This window comes from Salvia splendens, chromosome 13, assembly GCF_004379255.2.
Source record: "Salvia splendens isolate huo1 chromosome 13, SspV2, whole genome shotgun sequence".
Taxonomy (NCBI): Eukaryota; Viridiplantae; Streptophyta; class Magnoliopsida; order Lamiales; family Lamiaceae; genus Salvia; species Salvia splendens.
The window spans coordinates 35,087,923-35,105,692 of record NC_056044.1 but is presented as its reverse complement, the minus strand read 5'-3'; the positions used below and the strand labels follow the sequence as shown (position 1 = coordinate 35,105,692).

The 17,770-nt window shown below is 38.5% G+C and overlaps 4 protein-coding genes across 12 annotated transcripts; 2 read left to right on the top strand and 2 right to left on the bottom strand.

Annotated features, from left to right (window-relative positions):
* The first annotated feature begins 2,834 nt into the window (after positions 1-2,834).
* Positions 2,835-7,074, top strand: LOC121761291. Of its 3 annotated transcripts, none has more exons than XM_042156937.1 (8): positions 2,835-3,478; positions 3,557-4,257; positions 4,576-4,646; positions 4,818-4,907; positions 5,356-5,526; positions 5,613-5,723; positions 6,286-6,328; positions 6,788-7,074. In XM_042156937.1, the coding sequence occupies exons 1-8, from the start codon at positions 3,012-3,014 to the stop codon at positions 6,907-6,909; spliced, it is 1,776 nt and encodes a 591-aa protein (XP_042012871.1). In that variant the 5' UTR covers positions 2,835-3,011; the 3' UTR covers positions 6,910-7,074. The 3 variants fall into 3 exon arrangements, with proteins under 3 accessions (XP_042012871.1, XP_042012872.1, XP_042012870.1); XM_042156938.1 differs by having other exon boundaries at positions 2,836-3,478; positions 5,628-5,723; XM_042156936.1 differs by having other exon boundaries at positions 2,836-3,478; positions 5,356-5,547; positions 5,628-5,723.
* Positions 7,062-11,557, bottom strand: LOC121761294. Of its 6 annotated transcripts, none has more exons than XM_042156942.1 (7): positions 11,385-11,557; positions 10,381-10,481; positions 9,863-9,940; positions 9,676-9,747; positions 8,945-9,039; positions 7,447-8,009; positions 7,062-7,362 (listed from the first exon to the last, which is right to left on the bottom strand). In XM_042156942.1, the coding sequence occupies exons 1-6, from the start codon at positions 11,406-11,408 to the stop codon at positions 7,453-7,455; spliced, it is 927 nt and encodes a 308-aa protein (XP_042012876.1). In that variant the 5' UTR covers positions 11,409-11,557; the 3' UTR covers positions 7,062-7,362; positions 7,447-7,452. The 6 variants fall into 6 exon arrangements, with proteins under 6 accessions (XP_042012876.1, XP_042012875.1, XP_042012880.1 ...); XM_042156941.1 differs by having other exon boundaries at positions 7,062-7,365; positions 11,385-11,554; XM_042156946.1 differs by having other exon boundaries at positions 7,062-7,365; positions 10,381-10,491; positions 11,385-11,486.
* A 67-nt stretch (positions 11,558-11,624) lies between these two features.
* LOC121761293 (protein TRIGALACTOSYLDIACYLGLYCEROL 3, chloroplastic-like) lies at positions 11,625-15,439 on the top strand. 2 transcript variants are annotated; one of them, XM_042156939.1, is made up of 10 exons: positions 11,625-12,082; positions 12,465-12,593; positions 12,953-13,048; positions 13,179-13,256; positions 13,337-13,398; positions 13,494-13,569; positions 13,909-14,016; positions 14,279-14,454; positions 14,528-14,612; positions 15,103-15,439. In XM_042156939.1, the coding sequence occupies exons 1-10, from the start codon at positions 11,873-11,875 to the stop codon at positions 15,175-15,177; spliced, it is 1,095 nt and encodes a 364-aa protein (XP_042012873.1). In that variant the 5' UTR covers positions 11,625-11,872; the 3' UTR covers positions 15,178-15,439. The 2 variants fall into 2 exon arrangements, with proteins under 2 accessions (XP_042012873.1, XP_042012874.1); XM_042156940.1 differs by lacking the exon at positions 15,103-15,439 and adding an exon at positions 14,769-14,964 and having other exon boundaries at positions 11,627-12,082.
* Positions 15,403-17,736, bottom strand: LOC121761290 (receptor-like protein CLAVATA2). The gene has a single exon (XM_042156935.1). It carries the CDS (start codon positions 17,591-17,593, stop codon positions 15,449-15,451), a length of 2,145 nt encoding a protein of 714 aa, XP_042012869.1. The 5' UTR covers positions 17,594-17,736; the 3' UTR covers positions 15,403-15,448.
* Between the last annotated feature and the right edge of the window lie 34 nt (positions 17,737-17,770).

Genomic DNA, 17,770 nt, shown 5'->3' with positions numbered 1-17,770 from the left:
TTCTCTTTCCTGCCTAAGTCTGTCATGTTCAGCAGACCAAGTAATATGCCCATTATGCACACATAGTGACATGACCAACCCAGACCATTTAGAATGGGCATTGATGTGAGGAGGCATTTTATCAGAGATGAGATTCAAAGTGGGAGAGTGAAAGTGGTGAAAGTTTCAACTGAGGACAATGCGGCTGATATGTTAACCAAAGCTCTGCCAGCTACCAAGTCCAAGGTGGAGTTTGTTGGAAGATGTCCATGCAAAACGTTGAGCCAGAGCAATGAGTGGTCACAACTCTTTCAAAGTGCATGGAATGAGCCGTTGGGATGTTGTGCGAGGGGTGATACAAAACTAGCCGTTGGCTAGGGTATGTCAGTTAGTTAAACTTCTAGCTAAAGTAGTTACATTATATACTCACACACACAAGCCTCGTGCAGTTGTAACAAAAACGCACATAGAGATTGAGGGATAGCTTAGCTCTTCTTGGAATTAGTAAGAGCGCCCAATCTGTGAGCTTCATCTTGTAAACACGAGTCCAATATAGAGTGATTCATCTCCTTCCGTGGATGTACGTTTGTACCAAACCATGTAACTGCTGCATGTTGTATTTCTTTTGTATTTTCGACCTCCATCAAGTTCTACTCCGAATGGGAAGCATGGAGAGAACCCTTTCTTCATCTTCATTTCTTCTTACTATAGTGCGGCTCCACTTCATTCCCTATGGTTGATCTTCTCTGTTTTGACATTTGTGCCCTCCAAAAAGGACGTCTTCTAGAAGCTCGTCCTTCCTCTTGTTCGTCCTCTTATTTGTGTCTCCTTCTGGTCATTTTGGTCCAATTTTCTCCATTTTCTCTTGTCTCCCTCTCGACACTTCTTCGTCTGCGTTCCTTCCCCTTTCTTGCACACTTAGCAACTTTTCGGGCACATAATAACCTTGAAAACGCGTCAAACTGACCAGTATCCATTGCACGAAACATGACTCATGATGAATCTAACTAGAATGATAAGGACTTGATAGATATAGAGACAGGAACCCTACATCATGAAGAACTTGAGAATTAGATCTGGATATACTCCTACGAATTAGAAGAGATCAAAATTCTCTTCTACTCTCCCATGAGAGGAGGCGCAACCTTTAGTGTAGGAGGATAGGGCAAGATTAGGTTTTCTTGTCTCATTCTATCACCTTATATAGTTAGTATTGTAGTGGGCTAGGTTAAAGATTCATAGAGGTTGGACTTAGTCAACGCATTGGATATGTCCTAATTATATTAATTAACTCATAATCTAATATATATATCCAATGAAGTATTTTGTGTCACTACATTAAATAATATTGACTTCTCGTTCAATCCCAAAATTACGAGTAATATGGGTTCCATTTGATTTATAATATTTCACAAGCACCTCTTGGTGATAATACCACACAGGCATACGAATCAATGTAATAACTAATAACATAGTTGTCATACACTAGCCATTTAATTATTACTACCCAAAATATCATATTTAATGGGTACGAAAATCTCGCAAATATTGATAAGTCAAAGTAGCATCTGATTAATGACACATGTCTTATTTTACACACAATGGTTAAGAAATGCTTCTATGCTTCGTACTCAGTGGTGACCTCGGAACAGAAGATTGGCAGATTTCTTCACCAATCATCAGATCTCTTACTTTGTCAAATATCAATTTTGCCTCTGCAGCATTGACAGTTGACACTGTGACCGTCTGAGACAATAGCAAAATTCGGGAATCAATTTCATCAGCAAATTTTGTATCAACCGAGTTGGATCTTTATTTGATGGAATTCTGAATTTAGTTAACTTCTTTTATGTTTAAGAGCATCTCCAGTGGGCGGACATCCCACTAGGACATCCACTAGGACATCCCAAAAATACCTCTTGCCACGTCACTAGGACTTCTCATCCCACTGCCACGTCACTAGGACATCCCCTGCACAATCCGCCCTTCCCATCGCCCTTCCCACTAGGACATCCCGCAATAAAAAAAATCATACATTTACAAATAAAACAATTTACATTTACGGAAATAAAATTTGACCGAGAATACGAACGGGACGAATGAAATAAAATTCAACGAGCCATAGAGTTTTAAAAAAAAAAATTAAAAACGGGACGTCCGACTGGACGCCACAATGGCGGACGTCCGCCCGTCGCGCCGACGTCCGAGGACACCCGACGTCCGTATCCGACCCTAAACGCCACAATGGCGGACGTCCCGGTCGCCCGTCGCGACGTCCGACCGGATGTCCGACCGGACGTCCGCCATTGGAGATGCTCTAAGTAAACTTTTATTTGTTCTATTTATTTTTAAATTAATTCAGTTGCAATATCAACTCCATTTTTCCAATTATTCTTGAGTTGATATTGCATTGAATTAATACTAAATAAATTAGGAAAAATAAAAAATTAAATTTAGCTAACACAAAAAAATTAATTAAATTCTAAAATCCACTAAAAAATTAAACCAAAAGCCTAAAGTGATTACTACTACTCCCTCCGTCTCACTTAAGATAACACGTTTTCCTTTTTAGTTTGTCCCAACTAAGATGACACATTTCTTTTTTTGGAAACTTTATCTCATCAATTAATACACTCAACCACTCTTTCTCACTCCTATTAAAATATTCATCTTTCTTTCTCTCTTTATTTTAATACTTACACCTACATTTTCTCCCTCCAACTAAACACATTAATCAATAACTCTTAAAATCATGTGCCGGTTAAAAAATGTGTCATCTTAGTCCGGACGACGGCGAGAGTACTAGTTATCTAGTGCATTCATATGGAAGTTATATAAATTCCGACAGTCGGTGAATTCTTTTCTGATCATGCCATCTGTTGGAAAAAGAAAAGGTAAAGAGAGTTAAAAAAAGCAAGAAAGAGTAGACTCAGAGCTACTTTGCTGTCCATTTCCTAATCGAACCTGTTCTTCGTTTTCCCCCACACGGAATCCAAATCGCTCCATTCAATTGTTGGTAGCTGGAATATGCAATGGCATGCCCTTCCAATTCCTTGCTGTACAACGCCACTCTTTGCTCCTGCAACCCCGGCTACCTCTTCAATCGCACCTCCAACGCCTGCGCACTCTTTTCCGCGGAGCCACCGTTTCTCCAGCTTAGCAGCGGCGTCAGCTACGGCTCTGCCTTCACCTTCCCCTCTGCCATATTCTCCTTCGACTCTATTAAGAAGTTCACGCAATCGCAGGCCGTATTTCTCGAAGCCACGCTCGTCATGCTCCTCTGCTGGCTCGCCTTCTGCCTCCTCCTCCGCCTTTTCCCCCTCGGCTCCGACGGCCGCTCCGCCGCCTTCAAGATCCGCTGGTGGATAAGCCGCCTCGACGTCGCTTTTGCCACCCGCCACTGGCTGCACGATCACCAACCCGTCGTCAAGCGCAAGACCGAGCTTGGAGGCTCCTTTTCCATTGCTAGCTGGATTCTCTTCATCGGTTTGTTTGCAGCGTGAGTTCTGCTCTTTGCTTTTTACTTGAATTCGACAATCAATTTATGGCACAATTAATCACGGAATTTAGGCTTTAGGTTGCTCTATCAAACGATATCAAAGCGAAGTGTTGAGGTGCACAGTGTCAGAGCTGCCAATGCGCCTGAGTTGGAGTCATTTTTGAACGATTTGGAATTCAACATTACTACTATTTCAAGTATGAGCTGTGCTCAATTGCGCGGTTTGGACACTGTTGTAACGGGGAATCCTTTCTTCATTGATCAGAGATCTTTTCGCCTTTCCACCTTTGCAAACTACTCTTGTCTCAACACCAGCTCAGGCCCTACCATATCCATTCGCTGCAGTAACTGTCGCCTTATCAGGGACTTCGCCTATATCTCGTGGCATTTTGTTGATCTTCCCAACAATCCGGCCACTGCGGTTGGCTTTCAGTTTAACCTCACTGCAAAGAAAAATGAGAGGAAGAAGCATTTGAGTTTTGTCAGTGGAATTGTGAAGAATGCCACCGACTTTGATGACAAACCGGTTACATATAGAGGGGCTGTGCCAAACATTCTCAAATTTAATTTATTTCCTAGACTTTACCGCAATTTGCACGACTTAAAGCTCATCCAGCCCCTGTTTCATGATTTTCTTCCTGGTTCGTCTTTTAGTGAGGTAAGTCAGCTTCAAGCATCGCTCCAGAACTCTAGAGATGGACTCATCAACACTACGTTGGTTGTCAATTTCCTATCTTCGTATATTGTTGAGGTTGACAATCAAAATATTTTAGGACCCGGTGAGTGGTTTCATCATATGTTCTCGTCTTACACTTAATTTCATTGGAGCCTGCACTGTTAGGTTCTTCTTTGTGTTTGTAGCTTCCACTTTTTAACTTGTACTGGTATGGTTCTTGAGATATAAGGTATAAGCGTGTTAGGTTTCAATATCTATCTGTGATTATAAGCGTGGGTTAAACTAAAGCAATTGGATTACAGTAACTAGCCACCATCTTTAAAGAAAGAGAGAGATAATTCTCTGGTTATTGCTTCTCCGATTTGACAAATTCTCTCTTCCGTCAATAATTTGACTACACTTTCTTTGTCCAAATCTGCAGTGAGCTTTCTCGCTAATCTTGGTGGCCTTTATTGCATAAGCCTTGGTATTTTTTTCTGCTTCTTGGTCCAAGTATGTTACATTTACCCTATATTTGCTGCTTTAGTACTTCTATTTTTGTTTTCTTTATAGGCTTTCTAGTTCTACAATCTCAACAACTTGAGAGTTTGAATTTGAAGGTTAAATTTTTTTGCTTTCCTCTTATAGCTTTCTTCTTTTTTTCTTTTTCTGTCTCATTTACAGTGTGAATACAGAATCCAACGGCTCCGCTACGAGGATACTATAATGAAGAACATTAGGAATCGCGGAAAAGCCCAAGATCATTGGGAAAAGGTGAGCTTTCTAACTCCTATAAAAGCATTAGGAATATGAAGGGTTAATTGCCAAGTTAATAACGATATCAGTGGCAAACGTTCTATTTGTTGCAACTGATTGCACATTCCCTAAATTTGGATAAATGAAACTGAAATGAACTAATCTGAATGAGTTAGTGCGATGCCATTTTTCATGTTACAAATGCCAAACTCAAATAGAGTTGGGTTTAATGTAGTTTTATTTTCCGGATGTACATTATATTGCAAGATTTGAAAATTCACTATTGACATTGCTAAAAATTAATAACAACAAAATTGGTTAAAGTTGACTAGTTCTTTTGCATGTAACTCAAAGCAAAAAAAAAATTTATGTGGTCGGTTATTTTTATTGATCCGAGTGTTTTAGCTAAGTTCCAAGTTAATATTCTTTTCTCGAACTAAGTTTAGACTTTTTTGTCTTCACATAGTTGAGAAAATATGTTAGATACACTTGGGGAGCTTGCTCACTGGATGACTGCAAAAGTGAGCTAAACCAAACAAGTTGCACTGGCATTATGACGAAATCATTACATCACCGTGAATCGTCACACAAGCAAAGAGTGCAGGATAGATCTAATGCAGCCAGTCTTAGCAATAAGGTAACCTTCCTGAATGAGAAGGTAACACGTGATTCTAATTTGACATATCATTTCTTCTCATATGAGTGACAAATCTGTAATTCAAGGATGAATGGCTGCAGAAAGTGGAGGCACATAATACTCAAGATGTCGGTTCATGCTCAACTGTAGATCCAAAAAACCTAGTTGGGCAATCGTCCTTCTCAATATGCAAACCAGTAAGTTTCTATTACTTCTGTTTTTTTTTGGTGCAGGGAACTAGTTTTGGTGTGTAAATGGGATGGCACTAGGCTCATGAAAAACATGTTTTCTTTTGTTATTATTTGTGCAGTTCTTAATATTAGTTCTTTAACATCTAGTTTTCCATATTAGCAAGAGAAACATTGGTGCACATTATAATATGGAACTGAGGTTTACCTTTTATAGAAATCCATAGGGGGCCATTAGACTTATATATAGTGGTTAGAGTTCTCTCTTTACACCAATGTGAGATAATGTTAGATATTTTTGTTTCATTTGCCACTGACCTTTTCTCCTATTTTGTTTTCTGTATATGCTGTTAATGCCAAAACAATGATTTATGTGCTAACTTAGCTGATATAAATAATCTCTTGTTAAAGCTATCCTCTTAGCATCAAGGTGTTATATTCAATGTTTCATGTGTATGACATGAACTTTTAAGTCTATTTTGGTAATTATGATATCCTTCTGACTAAAAATTGCTTCTATTGTCTGAACCTATTCGATAATGCTTATTAATTCTATTATTTCTAACTTCAGGAAGAGCCGTCCAATGGAAGCATAGACTGTAAGAGCTATGAAGGTAAATTCTTGATAACTAGCTTCTTATCATATTCTTGTGATTATTGCCTCTAATACATCTGAGCTGTGCGAGTATTTTGTGTGGATATGTTTCTTTGCTCTTTCATTTGAACAGGTTTTGAGGAATAACAGTATACTCTTGTGTCATGCTAGAAGTCCAAACATAGTGTTAGGAACTTCTAGATCTAGATTTAAGTGCACAAATAGGGCATGAAGGAATAAAGAGGGATGTTTTATGAATTCACATCACCTAACAAACAGAGATGTTATACCCATAAAGGACATCTTTTGGTATTTTTGAGTCAATATTTTACCATCAAATGTGGATAAAGTTTTATTTGGATATAAAGATGACTATATAATAGTATACCTTTTTATGAACTTCTGTTTTCTGTATTTGAACTTGGAAGTTACTATATGGATTGATTTATTTTGCTGATAATATGTGGTGTGTTTGCAGGTTCAAGCAGGAAGTGGAAGAAAGATAATGGAGTAATGGTGAGGGATAAGTTAAAAGCTGCCTTGGCCAAAATGGAGTCGGCCTCTACAGTAGACGATGGGGCAAAGAGTGTTTCTGAATAGTCCTGCATTTGATAGTACTGTATTTCAAGTTTAGAATTGCAAGCAGAGTAGAACTCGTTTTTTCGTTCTTTCTTGTCTTGATAGTACAATATTTGTTGAGAAACTTCAATTTGTAACCTGATAAAAAGAAGCATTTACTCAAGAGCCTTTGATTTAAGATCATGATACTACGATCTATATTCAGGAAAAACAATATCAAGAGCAATGCCATGTTATTCTGTACAACAAAGTCCCATGCTGATTCCACCAGTTAAGATAGAAGAAACCTACCCAAATAGTAACTCTTAAACATGCAATAATGTAGTCTGTGATACAATACCACCAAACAACCAGTTTTCTTTTGATGGTTGCGTTGCTTTTTCCATGACCAAGGATCGTGAAGCTGCCCTCAAGCCGGTTTGCCATCAAATGTCCTGTCAAATCTTCCAGCAACTAATTTTCTAGTGCTTCATACTACTGATATGCGACAAAACAGAATATGTCAATCTTATGTGCACAAGATGTTTGAAGAACATCGGTTTCTTGTTGTAGAATTACCTGAGGTCAGCAACCAGTTTCCTTGTTTGATAGATTGACATCCCTTCGTTGCATTCTTAAGGCATTAGCAAACAACCTCTTTGCAGCTCCCATATGCTCCTGTCTTAAATGGTTGTCTGGTGAGTTACTCTTCAGCTCTTCCAAGGAGTCCCCGCCTTTTGAGTTGTTCTTTTGCTGGGGTTCTTTGCTTGAACCATCATTCACTTTAAATTCACCAGATTTGTCTATTTTTGAGATCGCATATGCCCTTGGGTGTTTCCCAGAGAGGGGATTTGTTTTTATGTTGTTGCTAGACATGATGTCGCTCTTATCAGTGTGCTTGATCTTCACATCCTCTACCACCAATTCTTCACATTCCTTAGTGAGCTCATGCTTTGCACCCTTGTCTGCTTGGCCAAGGGCACGAGTTATCATACGGCGAGCAACCACAAGATCTTTTTTTGGTCTCTCCTTTATCAGGTTACTATCACATGCATCTTCTGAAAATATTCTCTGTCTTGCAGCAAAATAAGCTGTTTCTCTCTCATCCAGAGAAGGTCCGCACACAGGATCAACTTTCTGGCCTGGGAAAACCAGAAAAATATTCCAACTTCAAGTCCATTTAAACAAACCGGATAATGCACTGCTAACATGATAAAATCACAATTGAAAGAAATAACTAACAACTTCAAGTGATATCTCGATCTTGTACAATTATTTGTTTACTACCCACATAAAATATGAGGAAGAAGAAAGACAAACTTTCTGAAACAATACTCATGAATCACACAAAGTACAGAACTTCAAATTTCCAAAGTTCAAACAGAAGCCATTTTTCTTCTTTGTGGACTCTATTCATCTGTTCCACGTCAACCTTCCACATATCTTCTTTGGAAAACCTTAATTTGCTTCTATTCATATCACTACATGCAGTCTATATGTTTTCCTATTTGACAAGGATAATCAAGTCTGTAATCAAACACCCACCCCATAAATACTTAATACATATTTTATTTTCGTCCTAAAAAGCTTAGAAATGCTACTTAATCCTTTCAGGAAAAAGCAAGTCATGTATTTCAAAACCACTCAGCTTCTGAATCATTAAGTCAAGTTATATAACTCTTCTCCATAACCATAAGGATTAGTAAAGTCACAGTTGAGTTTACTTATGCCATAACATTCTGGAAGTTTACTTTTTTCTTTTCTTTTTCTAAAGCCTATGGATATGCTTTCCAAGAGAAATAAATTTGAAATAGCAAGAAACAGAAGCAACACCATAAAGCACTAACTGTATTGATAGTACTTGTTCAAATGTAAGTATGTAACCATAAATTTATATATATTTTAGTCATTTGCACACACAGGAATGTGTCCTTTCACTTCAAATCTAATCAAGAGTTTAGATTATACTATGAAAACGGTTATTCTGTAGAAGAAAGTAAAATTCGAAATAGCAAGAAACTGAAGCAACACGATGAAGCAATTAGTCAACATTCCGTGTCAGAATGAAATAATTTACCTGGCAAAACTTCCTTACGCCTCAATACATCATAAGACATTGGTGTCTGCATTTCACCATACTGCAACAACAAATCACTCACAAGGATGCCTGGACTGCAATTGTCATATCATCAAATTACATAATACCAGCAGGTGTGACGCAAATTCTAGATTATAAATTAAAACACATGGGAAGACAATTTCTATTACACGTGCTTTTTAAAACATATCATAACAACCACATTAAAAATCACGATGTAACAATTGCATGTAATATATTCTGAAGTGCGACCACTTGTTAGACCGCCATGAGCAGAAATTTTGATAAAGTAATTTATCGCATTAGTTCCTCTTTCGGAAAACTTTCTGATCCACTTGAGATTAGTCACAAAAAATAATAATTTTGAAGGCTTAAGGAATTGGACTTGGTAAATGTGTTTCTTAACTTTAGTTGTGATTGAATATGAACTGAATAATTTAATCCTACCAAAATAGGGCAGAGAAAGAAATAAAAAGAGAATCTATTTTAGCCTCGGTTGAATATGAACTGAATAACTTATGAGGATTGCAGCACAAAAAGCATAAGGCTTGGATATCAAACATTTTCCTCTTCATCAAACATGGGCCACCTTCTGAAAATCTAATTGTACTTAGCCTGACATGGATCTAAAATGCATATAATTCCAAATGGAAAAATTGATAACAGAATCAATCTAACTAAATGCTAAAATATTTTTAAACTTAACCTACATTGATGTCTCTGGGCTTCTCTCCAACACTAAGTGCCTGTCTTCTCCTTCTCCAACAGAGTGATGAAAAAATCTAGGTAACATGATTGCTACATGTCATATTTAGTGAGCCAAAAACTCATTTTTCTCAAGGTCCAGATAAGAAATGCAGTAGAATGAGTCAGTAAAAATTGCATGAACATAAATACCCAAATATTTCTGCAAGACGGTGTACAAGCAGGCGGTTATATGAATTCATAGGTTCCAGCTCGAGCACTCCATCTAAACTGCACATGTAACATTTTCTTCACCTTTAATTTTCTGAATGGAGCTTAAAATTCCATTCAGACATTAAGTAATGGAAATGTAATCAGTAAACATTATGTCTGTGATGTAAAAAACCAAATTGCACTACATGAACAAAAAATAGTTTGAATACACTTGTGAGCATTTTATCATAATTGTTGGGAAAAATATTGAAGTGACGATTGCGAGATTATTACAGTGCTTGTGGAGAATGCGGTGCTCATGAGATACTTGGTTGGGATACAAAGCTTGGAAATATAAAATTCAAAGACAGAGCCCAATTAAAAAGGATAATGCACAGAATCGATGCATCCATTTCCCCTCTAGAATATTGTTATAAGTATCTATTGGGCCACAACCACAAATACTAAGAACAGCCTTTATAGTATCATAGCATCTGTTAGCTACCCACAACAATCACCTTGTATCATCCTGAAGATAATTGACTAACAGATCTTCCACTGACAAAATTAGATGCTTGCAAGGATAATTGTCCTTAACAAGAGAAGCCAACTCTTCAACCTGCACAGTACTAGTGAAAGTTGAGCACCAATCCAAAAGGAGATTAAATTTCAGTGCACATGCACAAAAATGAGAAGAACATTGGAGAAATAGCTGAAGAAATCATCAAGTCCATGTATAAAAATTAATTCTGTTGAATAAAGGATATCTTTATAAGGTGAGTCAAAACATAGAAGTCTCAGTATGCTACCTCATATGCACATCTAACACACATGAAGACAAAAACTAACACTTCCAGTGCAGTATTGTATTGGCAGTTTGACAGTTGACACACAAATAGAAGTGCATAATAAATGATCAATTTTTTTTGTTCTCTGTGAATTCCAAAGCAGTACAAACGTTCACTGAGTATAGTGACAAAGTACTCACACCAATCTGTCATTAATTTCCAAACAATTCGACTAGCACAATCTCTTTAAAATTTATCGTTTATTGGCTCACTACTAGCCAGTTGAAGAGAATGAACATTTCATCAATTCTAATGAAAGCTAGAGCAAGGAAGAAAGTCTAACAGGTTAAAGAAAAATCAACAGAATTATGTGAGTCGGGCAGCCCCAAATCACGAGGATAGAATTTATGCCCCAGCTATTGCTAATGCAGCTTGCAGGATCATAACAATTCCGGAGCTAGTATTATCAGCAGCGTAGGTTGACTATAATCGACCAAAAAAGGTTGTTTTCTGAAACAGAACAAATCGTTTGGTTCATGTTTTGTAACGTAAAAAAAATTCCAATTAATTTCAACATATCTTGATGAGCGTAGCCCCCTCCCCCAAATAAATAGATATTGACGGAAAGAGAAGAAAGAAAGCGGCAAAAAGGAGCAAGTAAGAGTAATATGCGGATGAGAAACATAAAAATGAAAGAAAAAAAGATGGAAAAGGAGGGAAATAGAAGCAGAAACCATGGAGAATTGAGCGAGAGTCATCACCGCCGTCTTCAATCTTACAATTAGCCTCCGCTTCCGCCGCTCGCGAGCTGCCTCTCAATTTCTGACTCTATACCAACTTATGCCATATTCAATTTCCCACCCCTTTAATATCTGTATTTATTTATTGCTAAAACTTTTATTATTAAATTATACTCCCCACTTAAGAAAAATAAATAGGGAGTAAATAAATAGGGAGTAAAATTGAAGACGGAGCGCTCCGCCACTTGAGATAAAAGAAAAGAAAAGAGGCGCTGGCAACCGTCCTCGATTGCCCCCGGAGCCATCACGGTCCTTCCGCCGCCGCCGCGGTAATGGTTAACTCCCCACGGCACTGCATCCATTTTATCTGATTTCAAATTCTTCCCAGTGATTCTACTCCCATTGAACTGCTCACATTTCACAAAATCCTTCATCGTCAAAAATCATCAAGATTCAGGGCTCTCTAAAGGGGAAAGTCTGGGATGATGTCGGCGGCGGCTTTCATGTCTCACAGGCCTCTCAGTGCATTCAAAACTTATCAGCTCTCCAATGTATTGTCTTGTTTTCCGCCGGTTTCGTCTGTTTCTTCGTTGTCGTCTTCTGTTGGTGCCGAATATGCTCCAAGAAATAGAAGAATGGTTTCTTGTGCTTGCGTCGCTCCGCCTCAAAATTACCAGCCTGATAACTTTAAAGTATGCTCTATCTTTCATCAATTCAATTTCTAATATTTTTTTTCTTAATGAATGAGCTGAACTTAGTAATCCATGGCTGTTGATGTGATCTGAAGTGGATATTTTGATGGTATTGGGTTCATTTGGTTTTGTAACTGCTTTTATTCAGCTACCTATAAGTTAACTTCAGCATGATCCATCGTTTCAAGATCCTTGTTTCATTGCATTTTTGTTTGTGTTTGTTGCTTCTATTCTAGATAGGCAGTGTAAATTTTGGAATTACAAACTTTTAAAATGTTTTGATGTGTGATAGGTGATGACAAATTTTCAACTTTTAGGTGCTTTTTTCGGAATGTAATCATGTACTCATGTGGAAACATACATTTCTGTTCATTATCTCCAGGGTGCTCACAAGATATATAATTCGAGCATCAACGAGGAGGATGAGGATGTATCTGATGTACTCATTGAATGCCGAGATGTCTACAAATCCTTTGGGGAAAAGCACATACTAAAAGGTGTGAGCTTTAAGGTGATTTTCTTATTTATGCTTTGATTCTGTAAAATGGTTAATACATTATCCAATGTATTTGTTGTTATTTCAACTGACCAAAAGATAACGATTTTACCATCATGATGTTAGGAAGGCAGGAACTTTTGTAAGTGGTGAATTTTAGGCCAGTGGAATGTTTAATCAATGGGTTGTCACTTGAGATAATCCATCTTGGGCTACTCATTATTGGTTGTTATTTGATAGTTTTCTAACTAACTATATTTTGTTAATGAATGTAAGAATAACTTTAGTGAATAAGCTTGTGTTGCCACAAGAACCAGGTCATTCATTCTCAGTGGATACCACCTTAACATTGACAGAGTCAATTTCTTTTGTAGATTAGGCATGGAGAGGCTGTCGGAATTATTGGCCCATCTGGGACAGGAAAGTCAACCATCTTGAAGATTATGGCTGGGCTTCTTGCTCCAGACAAGGTAATTCTTCAGGTTTATTCCTTTCTTTTGGTATAATGCCGTACGTTTAACTTTACTATTATTGATAGAATCTACTTTAGATGGGTATTGACTGTCTTCTTGTGGTCAATCATTAATTATGAACAACTAGGGGGAGGTATTGATTCGCAGCAGAAGACGACACGGGTTGATCAGTGATGAGGAAATTTCAGGCCTAAGAATTGGCTTGGTGAGAGATAACATTGTTTGCATCTCCTGTATTATTCAGTGACTCCAGACAGTTCTTGAATCTGTTGCCCATGGTAACAGGTTTTTCAGAGTGCGGCACTGTTTGATTCTCTCACTGTTTGTGAAAATGTCGGGTTTTTGTTGTAAGATGTTTATCTTTGTAATTAGATTTTGCTTCATTGTTAACAACTGCATTTTTTAGGTATGTTTTATATTATATCTCGAATTTCTGTGACAGATATGAAAATTCAACTATGCCAGAGGATAAAATTGCCGAACTCGTCACTGAGACTCTAGCTGCTGTTGGACTAAAGGTATGTGGTTAATGACCATGTCCATATAGCTACTATCTAAGCTTATCGAAAAGCATATATATAGGGGAGCATTAGTGTGCATCCTTCTGACACATACTTCCAACCTCATGCTGCCATGTGGCACGTAACATTCAAAATTGTAAATGATACAATGCAATATACATTAGTGGACGCTGAAGATGGATTTCCGCATATTGCATTATAGATATAGACAGATTGCATTGTAGATAGTTTAATGTTGTATTGTAGACATAGACTGTGTAATTTGCATGATAGACATAGAGGATTGACATATTCATTTCTTAAGGTGGAGGTAGTTTAAGAGAAATCTTTGTACAGGGAGTTGAAGATCGATTACCTTCAGAATTGTCCGGTGGGATGAAAAAGAGAGTTGCCCTTGCTCGTTCCATCATTTTTGATCCAACAAAGCATGTGATTGAGCCTGAGGTATTATTTGTTCACCTTTTCGTGTCTACCAAAGAAAATTCAGGTGCTCTTCTTACACACTGGTTAAGATTTTATATGTTTTGGCTTGTACATTTTTGGTGCTTCAAGGTCATAATATGCAATGTATTATCATGAAGTACAATTCCATTTGCACTATCCAAGTAAAAAATATCATCATTTTTTTAGTCAACCATGATGATCAGTGTAAGCGTCCTTACGTATGGTATTTATATTCTATTGACATCATGCGTGTTTTGAATAGGTGCTCCTATATGATGAGCCAACAGCTGGTCTGGATCCTATTGCATCAACTGTTGTTGAAGATCTCATTCGCTCGGTTCATATGAAAGGTAAGGATGCACTTGGGAAGCCTGGGAAGATTGCATCCTATGTGATAGTCACTCATCAACATAGCACAATCAAAAGAGCTGTTGATAGGTAGTGGTTATTTTCTAGCCTTTTGCACAACTTCAGCTACTTCTTCACGTCCTAATACTAATACCATATCTAGGCTGTTGTTTTTGTATGAAGGAGCAGTTGTTTGGCAAGGAATGACTCATGAATTCTCCTCCTCAACGAATCCAATTGTTCGACAGGTAAACGCCAACTCTTTCATATTTGTGTGTAAAGGTTCTGTTGGCACAATGTCATGAATCGTAGATGTATACATTATATCTCGTGGGAAAGTTGCTGCTCTAAAACTAATACTTATGGTTTAAATAATGATTCTCATACGTGAATTGTACTTTCAGTTCGCATCGGGGAGCTTGGATGGGCCAATTAGGTATTAGGTACGACAAGGCCCATATCCGTGGCAGACAGGCAGAGTTTTCTTAGCTAGGCTATTTGACAATTTCCATCTCCATGTATTTGCCCTACAACCCCATTTGTAGAATTTAGAAAGTTGAGTTCAAAGGAATTTCATAATTTCATTTTTGTGGTATCAAATGATGTTTTCCATTTTATTTTTTAATCCAGCTTGTTCTTTCACTTTGCACGGTGATGGTACCATTTGGTGTAGTATCCAATCCCATGTTTCAAAATGGAAGTAAAATTTGATGCTATTCTTTGTGTGTTTGTGTGCAGAGAACACGTGGTACTAAAAGAATCTCACTTTACCTAGATGATTTTGAAATGAAAGCACCAACCCAAGAAGAATAGCATCGAATATATGGATTGCAGAGTGCATTAAGCCTCAAGTAGGAATCTAATGCTCTTAATTGATGATGTAAGAATGTTCTTTTAGGTTATAGGGATCAAGAATTAAGCTGGCTTTTGAAGATTGTTTTTTGTGCTATGCCAATTCTCTCTCAATTGAAAATGGTCAAGATAGAACAAGCAGGAATAGCTTTATTTACAGAAACTAAATCTTGTGAGACATTTATGTTGGAAGCAAACACAAGGTGCTACTTAATCTTTTCTACCATAAAAATCAGTAGTTCTTGGTCTGCAACATATAGTTTCTGGTTTGACCATAACAACAAAGCACAATAACACCTGCATAGAAACTAACAAAACTAGTTACACACAAAATCTTCACTGAAATCAGTCCCTGCTCGCTCCCATCTCTCAGTAGCATTGAAGGCCGTCTCTTCCCATCGCATGATGATTCCTCGAGGCAGAGGCCTGGGTTGCCTGCAAACGCCCCAGGAAACCTCCAGTAGCCCTGTCTCGTGGGGACAATGCCGGAGAGACAGTTATACGATATATTCAACAGCATTAAGTTTCCAAGACTAGATATGTTTTCTTGAACTGGCCCTGAAAAGGAGTTATGAGACAAGTCTAGCACCTCCAAACTAAACATCTTCCCCATCCCTGCTGGAATTTCACCCGCGAGGAAGTTATGCGACAGGTTTAGATACTCCAAACCTTGCAATCCAAACATCCCTGCTGGGATTGCCCCTTTGAGTGCATTATCTGAGATGTCAATCCCACTTCTGCTTGTTAGCTCGTAGTCGAACATCACTTCATTTCTAGCAGAAATTACTACAGAGACCTGCATTTCAACATCTCTAAACTCTGATCCACCATAATCCATGTGATTAAAATTTGAACTAGTGTTGAAACTACCATCTGGTATGTAGCCAGAGAACTTGTTGCCCAGAAGATTAATCGTCTTGATTGCTTCAAATGTGAACAACCAATTCGGTAGGGATCCATTCAGCATGTTATGTGAGAGGGATAAAAACCTAAGCTTGGACCATTTGGATACAGCATCATTCAGAGAGCCAGAAAGCTTGTTTGAGCTCAAATCGACAACTTCCAATGACTTGCACCCTGCCAAGGTGAGAGGGATCTCCCCGGAGATTCTGTTGTTGCTCAGTGCCAGTATCCTCAAACTATCCAGTGCATCAAGCTCTGGAGGAATCTCACCAGAGATATTGTTGTTGTTCAGCTTCAGTGCCAGTAACTGAAAGCAACCAACAATGTTCAAAGGAATATTTCCAGACAACGCATTGTGAGACAGATCAATCACTTGAAGGTAGGTCAAATTCCCAATTCTCTCCGGAATCTCACCACTGAGAAGATTATGGGAGAGAAACAAGGCCTTCAAGTTCTTCAGCTCTGTGATAGATGATGGAATCTCCCCTGTCAACAGATTATTGGACACATCAAAGAGCAAGAGACTCGACTTGTCAGGCGCCCCCACAATAGTAGATGGAAGATTTCCAGACAGCTTGTTGAAGCTCAAGTCCAAAGCAACTAACTGCTCAGAAAAAACCAATCTTGGAGAAATCCCATATTCTAGTTGGTTGAATGAGAGATTGAGCTGTGTCAGCTCACGACAAGTAGAAATGCAAGCTGGGATCCCTCCTAAAATGGAGTTTTTTGCTAAGTTGAGCAATGAGAGGGACTTAGTAGCTGGCAAGAAGCAGGGCAGAGTGCCCGAAAACGAATTCGAGCCGAGGTTGAGCTGCACCAAAGCCTGCTGGAAATCACCCACAACTCCGCTCAAATTATTGTGTGACAAATCCAGATAGAGCAATGACATTGCAGAATACAAGGTAGTAGGCATTTGCCGACTAAAATTGTTAAATCCCAAATTAAGTCTCTCGAGTTTGGAAGAGAAATTCCCAATCCACGTAGGAATCTCGCCAGAATACTCATTGTGGCTGAGATCAAGAATCACCAGCTGGTTGAGCGTGGCAACAGCTTGAGGGGCGGAGCCATAGAAAGAATTGTAGCTAAGATCCAAAAGCTTGAGGTTCGTCAAGAGATTGAAGCAGGAGGGAATGGGGCCACGCAGAGAATTGTGTGAGAGAATGAGGGTTTGAAGAAGTGTCAGGTTGCAGAGAGAGGGGTGTATTTCACCGGTCAAACTATGGGAGGAGAGGTTGAGCGTGGTGAGCCGGCCGGAGCTGTTGGAGATGGAGAAGCCATCGTTGAAGCCGTGAAAATTGGATTTGAGCTCCAAAATTGCAGCTTTGTCTCGTGGGTCGACGCCAAGAATGTTAGGGTTTAGAGAAGCGCAAAATCCACAAGGTATTATCAGTAGCAAGAAAGATATCAATAACAAGACGAAACAAATTGGGACTTTGATTTTGCCTCTCTCAATCATTTCTAATCTGCAGGCCATTCTCTTTGCGTCAGTTTCATGGAAGAATACAGTTAAACAGTAACAGTGGAGTGCCGTTTTACTCAACTCACCTCACCTGGGAAAGAAGAGGGGAGAGAGAGAAAGTAGTAGTGCCACGCACTGCAAATTCTCGATTACTGTGCACAGTACTTTTTTTTCATGTGTAAATAAAAGAGC

What these genes read in the sequence shown, in the direction of transcription:
- LOC121761291 (XM_042156936.1), top strand. Translation starts at nt 3,012, where the DNA reads ATGGCATGCCCTTCCAATTCCTTGCTGTACAACGCCACTCTTTGCTCC. An exon ending in TTTTCTGCTTCTTGGTCCAA is followed by an intron (nt 4,647 to 4,817) that starts GTATGTTACATT and finishes TCTCATTTACAG; the next exon opens with TGTGAATACAGAATCCAACG. An exon ending in AGACTGTAAGAGCTATGAAG is followed by an intron (nt 6,329 to 6,787) that starts GTAAATTCTTGA and finishes GTGTGTTTGCAG; the next exon opens with GTTCAAGCAGGAAGTGGAAG.
- LOC121761290 (XM_042156935.1), bottom strand. Translation starts at nt 17,593, where the DNA reads ATGGCCTGCAGATTAGAAATGATTGAGAGAGGCAAAATCAAAGTCCCA.
- LOC121761293 (XM_042156939.1), top strand. Translation starts at nt 11,873, where the DNA reads ATGATGTCGGCGGCGGCTTTCATGTCTCACAGGCCTCTCAGTGCATTC. An exon ending in ATCAAAAGAGCTGTTGATAG is followed by an intron (nt 14,455 to 14,527) that starts GTAGTGGTTATT and finishes TACCATATCTAG; the next exon opens with GCTGTTGTTTTTGTATGAAG. An exon ending in CGAATCCAATTGTTCGACAG is followed by an intron (nt 14,613 to 15,102) that starts GTAAACGCCAAC and finishes GTTTGTGTGCAG; the next exon opens with AGAACACGTGGTACTAAAAG.
- LOC121761294 (XM_042156942.1), bottom strand. Translation starts at nt 11,408, where the DNA reads ATGACTCTCGCTCAATTCTCCATG. An exon ending in TATCTTCAGGATGATACAAG is followed by an intron (nt 9,941 to 10,380) that starts GTGATTGTTGTG and finishes TTACATGTGCAG; the next exon opens with TTTAGATGGAGTGCTCGAGC. An exon ending in CGTCTTGCAGAAATATTTGG is followed by an intron (nt 9,748 to 9,862) that starts GTATTTATGTTC and finishes CATGTTACCTAG; the next exon opens with ATTTTTTCATCACTCTGTTG.